The sequence below is a fragment of the Equus asinus genome, chromosome 5, assembly GCF_041296235.1.
Source record: "Equus asinus isolate D_3611 breed Donkey chromosome 5, EquAss-T2T_v2, whole genome shotgun sequence".
NCBI lineage: Eukaryota > Metazoa > Chordata > Mammalia > Perissodactyla > Equidae > Equus > Equus asinus.
Window position 1 is genome coordinate 72,833,452 of NC_091794.1, and position 7,119 is coordinate 72,840,570.

The window sequence follows — 7,119 nt, forward strand, 5'->3', positions numbered from 1 at the left end:
GTTGGAGAGAGCACTGGACTGGGTGCTCTGGGTTCTAATTCTGAATATCTTCTGAGTAGCTCTGTGATTTTGAGTGTAATTTCATATGTCTGAGCTGTTTTCTAGAATTAGAAAAAATTCTAATTTTGCCTACCTTCAGAGGATTTTTTTAGGATCCATTGAGATATGAACATCTTTTGTAAGCTGCTACAGTGATGGAAAGAATCTCTTGTTATGGTTGCTATTACCAGTGGAACACATTTTAGGAAATATATATATTTGAAGACATTTTAACATTCTTATCTTTTCTTCAAGAAGTGCTAAGTTTAAGACTTTAAAATTAGAGAATTTGTTTGAAAATGGTGATGAGTTAATGCTATTGTTTGGTCAAAGATCAGTTTATCAGCAGCCAAAAGATTTAGCCTCTGGGCTCCATACATTCTCTTTATTTCTTCAGTTTGAAATATTGTGGGTGGCAAAAAGTAGGTGGGGTTTGCCAAGGTAATTTTTAACTTCATGCTCCTAGGTGTGGTATGTAGACCCAGAAAAAAATCTGAAGAATATTGGCATTTTCAAAGGTCATTTGCCCTTACTGCTACTAGTGGATGACTATCAGGCAGAGGTCATAACAGCAGAGACCATGTCAATCTTTATTCTTTGTCATTCTTCTGTTTTATCCTTTTCTTTCTTCTGGGGAACATGCCGCTTTGGGGAAGAAAAGGTTTACTCTTAGGGCAACAAATATGATTCCTGGCCCATTTCCTCCCCCTTTGCTATTTTTTCATTTAGCTACATAGAGCTAGAATGTGTTTGAGAGGTCGTGTCTGAAAAATTTGAGGTCAGACTGTTGGTGTGGCCGTTTAAGACCATATTAAGAATGTGTTTTGGGCACTCACCCGCATCCCTCACCCCCAGTTCTTTAACGCTCCCTGTGTTCATCTTCTTGTGTGTTTGTGTTTGCCATGTTTGCTGATTGAGTTAATTGTAATGATTTTGATCCAGGGAAAAGACCCATCAACAAATTGGATTCTTCTGATCCCTTTAAACTGAATGATCCATTTCAGCCTTTCCCAGGCAATGATAGCCCCAAAGAAAAAGATCCTGATATGTTTTGCGATCCATTCACTTCTACTACTACCACTACCAGTAAAGAGGCTGACTCAAGCAATTTTGCTAACTTCAGTGCTGTAAGTACTGTGAGTGGGCTGTTTGGGGGAAAATCTTTCCATTTATGGTTTGAAGAGTTTTCAAAGATTACTTCAGAGTCTGCCAAATTTGCATCATTTCAACTAAATTTACCAACATACTAAAAACGATCTTTATTCTTCTCCCAACCAAAACTTCTGTTTGATTCTGTTTTGATGGTTATAAAATTACTCCATTGCACAAATGAGTTTAGTAGTCTTAGTTCTTGTGATATATACCAGTTGTTTTGCAAACTCTTCTCTTAGTCTTGGTACACAATATAAATAAAATCCTGAAAGTTATTATTTTGCAAATTTTTATGGATGATGGGCCATTAGAGAGTCTTGCTGTCTGTCCACTGAATAAATATTGCCAGTAATGAGTGTGTGTATTTGTAACTGTGTATGTATGTTTGTGTATAAAACTTTGATGATTTCTGAAGATCAGTCAGCAGCTATTTTATGAGAGGATAGGGCCAGGGATCCTTTGAATAGAAAGTAAAACACTGGTTTTATATAATAGCATTTTTAAAATGTAAATGTCAGTTTTATGAAATAAATACAATTGTCAAGAGCTCAACAATCTGTAATTATTTGGAGGGCTCTGATTCATTAGCCTTCCGTATTTACCCTGCATTCTCCCAGAGCTGACTAAAGTAGACCAGTAAAAATGATGGAAGGATGCTGTGATAACGGCATTGGCAGGGCCTGGCCTATAAGATCACAGAAATGGGGCAACAAACTGTGGAGGCTGGGCAAGAAACTTGCACCACTCTGGAGGGACATAAAATAATGATATATAGTCCATCCTTATTCAGATAAAAACAACGCCTTTTTTTGTTGGGGGGGGGGGTGCGGGTGGCTGAGGAAGATTGGCCCTGAGCTCACATCCATGCCAATCTCCCTCTATTTTTTAGTATGTGGGCTGCCAGCACAGCATAGCTGCCAGCAGAGCCCTGGCCACTGAAGTGGAGCATGCTGAATTTAACCACTAAGCCACCAGGGCTGGCCCTAGGCTTTTTTTTAAAGATAGAATTCTTAGAGTAGATAACAAAGTTTCATTTTCCCAGATTTTTTTTTTTTTTTCAGGCAAAATGACCTTCATTATCACTGCCTATCCTATAACAAAGGAATTTCCCTCTACTTATCGCCTTAAGCTCTTGAAATGGTTTTGAAAATAGGAGACCTGGTGGCCAGGTGACCCTGAGTCTGCCTGATGTCTCCCTCAGTGTAGCATTGGGTCACACAGTCAGTCACTTTATCCCTGCGGCCATTTCCACTTAGAAAGGAGGTAGGCAGTAATCTGCATGCAACTAAGGCAGACAGAATTAGGCTGAGCTACCCACCTTTTGAGTCTGTACTCTTAAGTTCCAGTGCCTTTTAGTTCGAGTGGCTATTTTCTGAATGTGAAGGAACAGAATGGGAGTCAATATTTTGAATATTAGAAAATGGACTGTCAGAATTATACTGATTTAGTTTTTGTTAGATGGAATTTGAGTTGTTTCGAGCAGAGAATCCAGAATTGCTCTTTTTAGGAGATTTTAATCCTCTTAATATAAACTAACCTCTGGCAGTTTGTGGTATTTAATATGCTAAATATGATTTCAGCAAGTCAAAACCTGGTTGGAATGAGTCTTGAACAATAGCTGAGGTACTTTTGCTTATTTCATACTCCAAAATCACAATGTAGTATAATATAAAACAGGTCATAATAAGAATGTCTTCTTGGGCCCGGTGGCGCAGCGGTTAAGTTTGCACGTTCCTCTTCTCGGCGGCCCAGGGTTCGCCGGTTTGGATCCCGGGTGCAGACATGGCACTGCTTGGCAAGCCATGCTGTGGTAGGCGTCCCACATAGAAAGTGGAGGAACATGGTCACGGATGTTAACTCAGGGCCAGCCTTCCCCAGCAAAAAGAGGAGGATTGGGAGCAGATGTTAGCTCAGGGCTAATCTTTCTCAAAAAAGAAAGAAAAAGAATGTCTTCCTTTTTTCATTATGAAAGATTTGTTAAATATTATAATTTCAAAGGCCGTCTAATTCCCTAGGAAAAAAGCTACCATTTCAAAAAGCCTGACAATTTCTTTCATTTCATCCTATTATGGTATTCCTCTATATGACAGGACTTGAAACCAAGTAGAATTTTTTTATTTAGTGTCTGCCAAGGTTGCCGTTTGGAGTGGATAAAAATATTTCCCTGACCTAATAATTACCCGTGTTGAGGTTTTATTTAAACTGTGTTGAAAAGTTCTCAATGCCTGCCACAGTCTTTATAATGCATTTTTAAAGAAATGATTTGATACACATCTTGCTTAGTATATTAGTATACCCAGTATTCCTATTTTATATATAGCAAAATAAGCATATTCTTTTTCCTGTACCTGGAGGGCTAGGATAAGGTAGGAAATCACCATGAGGTTTAGTTGAAAATGATTTCTCATGTGAGGATGCTGACTAAAGTTGACGTAGTAAATGTTTTGCATTAGATAAAGAGGCTAGCCCTCTCTTGTTTTTTAAATCTCCTAATTCACCTTAAGTATTTCTACTTTGTTTTGTGTGTGTGTGAGGAAAGTTGTCACTGAGCTAACATCTGTGCCAGTGTTGCCCTGTTTTATGGGGGATGATGCCACAGCGTGGCCTGACAAGTGGTGCTAGGTTTGAGCCCAGGATCCGAACCTACGAACCCCGGGCTGCTGAAGCGCAGCACGTGAGCTAAACCGCTACACCACTGGTTGGCCCCCTTCTACTTTTTTTAAATAATATTTTAATATTTAGCTTTATAGATTTTCTGTATGTCCACTACATTAATTTTTAAACCATGTTTTAATAACTAGTAAGGCTGTGTTTTCAGAAAAAAATTTTAACAAGTAGCAAATAAGACTGTTCTCAGAGTTCTTCATGTGAAACAAGTTGTTAATATCCTTTTGTAAAAGGTATTTTTCCTTCTTTCTCTTTGTTTTACTCATTAATTTGTTCATTAATTCGTCCATTTGTCTTTTAAATGGCAGTATCCCTCTGAGGAAGATATGATTGAATGGGCCAAAAGGGAAAGTGAGAGAGAGGAGGAACAGAGGCTTGCCCGGCTGAATCAGCAAGAACAGGAAGACTTAGAACTGGCTATTGCACTCAGCAAATCTGAGATATCGGAAGCGTGAAGAGTTCTCCCGTCCTTTGTCAGCCACATAGTACTCTTCTGAATACTGAAGCTATTTACAGTGTATATCAAAACTACCTATGAGCATGGGAATACAAAAGGTTTGAGATTCCTGTAAATGTGACAAAAGTTTGGTTTTTTGTTTTTACTCCATTTAAGATTTGTCTTTTTTTTTTTCCTTGTAAAAGCAGTAACCCAGTCATACTCCACGTAGGCCCCTCGTTCTTGTGTGCATTTACTGTGAGCTTCTGCCTGCCTATGCTACTTTTACCTGTAAAGCTAGAGCACTCAGCTTCTGCCTTCTGGAATGTAGAGAAATAGTTTCAGACGCTTAGCCGTGTTCTGTAGTTACTCTGATGATAGCCAGTGGGGTTCTTAAAGTTTGCAGTATTCTCCCTATTTGAATGGTTGAGGGAGGGGAAGGGAAAGAGCATCCTGTTTCTTTTATGATAGTGCAAATTGGCCAGTTTAAAGTGCTTGTTTGTATTTCCTTATAATCAAAATGTTGTTCAATTTTTTTTATAGACAAAGAAAAGTATTTTGCATAAATTGAAAAGATATAATTTAGATTGAACCATTATAGCTTTAGATTCAATCTTTTCCTAAATAAAAACGTTAAAGCCTCATGTGTGAAATATATTTAAAAAAAAATTCTCTGGATTTAAAGAATTTTAGATAAACAGATACCTCTCCGTAATTTTAAGTGCTAGACAGTGGAGAAAATTTATCACCTGAAATATAGCCATGGGTATAAGGTAGACAAAAATCTTAACATGGCAGCCATTCAGCCACTGCTCTGGCACTGTCCTCTTTAGTTGATGGTAGGTTTATTTTTGTACTTTTGCAGAAGAAACTTTGGCAAGCTAGAACTGGAAGGTACTTTAATTTTTTGTATATATTTTTTTTTGTTTAATGAAGGCTCTATTACTTGAAATGTAAAAACTCACTGAATACAAATGAAAAAAGTGACATGTATTAAATCATATTATTGCTTTTTGTCCATCGTTGTGGTTTAAAATAGTTTATTCTCTTCATGTTTTTCACCGATAAAATTGGCAGGCTAACAAGAAAAATCTTGTTTTTTTAATTGGAAGAGAAGGGACTTGTCACCTTATCCAAGCTCTTCGTGTGTTAAAAACCTGTCTCCTGTAAAACTGACCTAGCAGACAACCTGAATTTGAAATAGACTGTGAAGAAGGCTATAAATTGTAGAGTAATCTTAATTTTTTTTAACATAAGTCACTGACTTAGATAATGTGTTCAATACTCTATAAAGAAAAATGCACCTAAAAACCAATTAAAAGTCTTTGTGGTCACCAGGTCAAGGTGGTATTGATCTGTGTTAATCAGAGTAACTTATTGCCTCGCCTATGAATAAATTCCAAAATATCCGATTCATTTCATCTTGGAATGGTGCTTTTTCCTCTCCACACACAATTGGACTGCTGCAGTGCAAAACAAACTTAAACCACTTTCTTGCACTGCTGACTTTTTTCTACTTTTATAAATCGAAACATTTCAGCATGAAAGTCACACATATGAAGCAAGGGCTGAACTATAATCTCAAGGCTTTAATTTTGATAAACTAATTCAGTGACCTACAGATATGTTGGAAAAGTTGATTGAGAAGGTAGTGTTGGGAGCTGTGATAGGTAGTGGTTTTTGGGTTTTTTTCTTCCCCTTACACTTCAGGAAAAAGGTAAGTTGACTTGAACAACCTTCGTTTGCACTGGGAAAATGAACAGATGTTTGAAATGCTTTTAAAATATTTTTTTTAATTAAAAAAACACTCTGGAAAGAACTAAATATCTGTAACTTATAAACACTGACTTTCAATGTAATAAATGTACCCTAATCTTATGTGTGTTTAACTGGATTACATAGATTCTTATCTTTTGTTAAAATACGTATACTCAGTGGACCAATATAATGTTAAAGTATGTATATATTATATAAATATATATGTATCCATATCTCCATGCTCATTTGTGTAGGATGAATGTCTTGGAGTCGTTTGTGGTTATATTTTACATTGTTGACTCTGGCTCCAGAGCCTGTGCTTGAAAAGGACAGATGAGTATTCCTGAGAGCGAGGTGGCACTACTCATGAAGTTTTAACCCTCTTCTACATATTTGTTCAGGTTTATCTGGGCTCTCTTTATAGAATTTTCTCGTATGTTTCAAACTTCTAAATTGTAGCCTGTAATTATGAGAACAATAAACTTAAGTAAGAATAAAGCATACTATCCAGACATCCTATTTGAAATGGCGTTTTACACGGCTCTCTGTTACATCCATGCTGTGTCCGAGGACGGGCAGGTATGCAATCAGCACAGATTAGTATGTGTAAAGTCCTCGAGACAGTACCTGGTATGGAATAAATAATAAATGTTAACTATTATTTTTAGTTATCATGTCCTGTTTTTGTGAAAGAGAGATAGGAAATGTGTGTGCCTAGAGACATTGCCTGAAACATAGGTGGCTTCATATCTATTTGTTGAATGAGGATTTGTGACATGGACTTTAGGAGGGCACTGAGGTGTAAAAAATTCATACAATCCTGGGTTTGAATTCCTGGCCTACCTTTTTTTTTTTTTTTTAAGATTTTATTTTTCCTTTTTCTCCCCAAATCCCCCCAGCACATAGTTATGTACTTTTAGTTGTGGGTCTTTCTAGTTGTGGCATGTGGGACACCGCCTCAGCATGGCCTGATGAGCAGGGCCTTGTCCGCACCCAGGATCGGAACTGGTGAAACCCTGGGCCTTGGAGCTTGAGAACTTAACCACTTGGCCATGGGCCCGGCCCCT

General features: G+C 37.5%; 1 protein-coding gene across 4 annotated transcripts in view; it reads left to right on the forward strand.

Annotated features, from left to right (window-relative positions):
* Positions 1-6,550, forward strand: part of EPS15 (epidermal growth factor receptor pathway substrate 15) — a 131,831-nt gene extending 125,281 nt beyond the window's left edge. For 2 of the 4 annotated variants that reach the window (XM_070509950.1, XM_070509947.1), the window contains exons 24-25: positions 982-1,166; positions 4,167-6,550. In XM_070509950.1, coding sequence (XP_070366051.1) covers positions 982-1,166; positions 4,167-4,313 — 332 coding nt within the window. In that variant the 3' untranslated portion in view covers positions 4,314-6,550. The remainder of the gene's footprint in view (positions 1-981; positions 1,167-4,166) is intronic. The other 2 variants (XM_070509951.1, XM_070509952.1) reach the window with 1 other exon arrangement.
* The last annotated feature ends 569 nt before the right edge of the window (positions 6,551-7,119 follow it).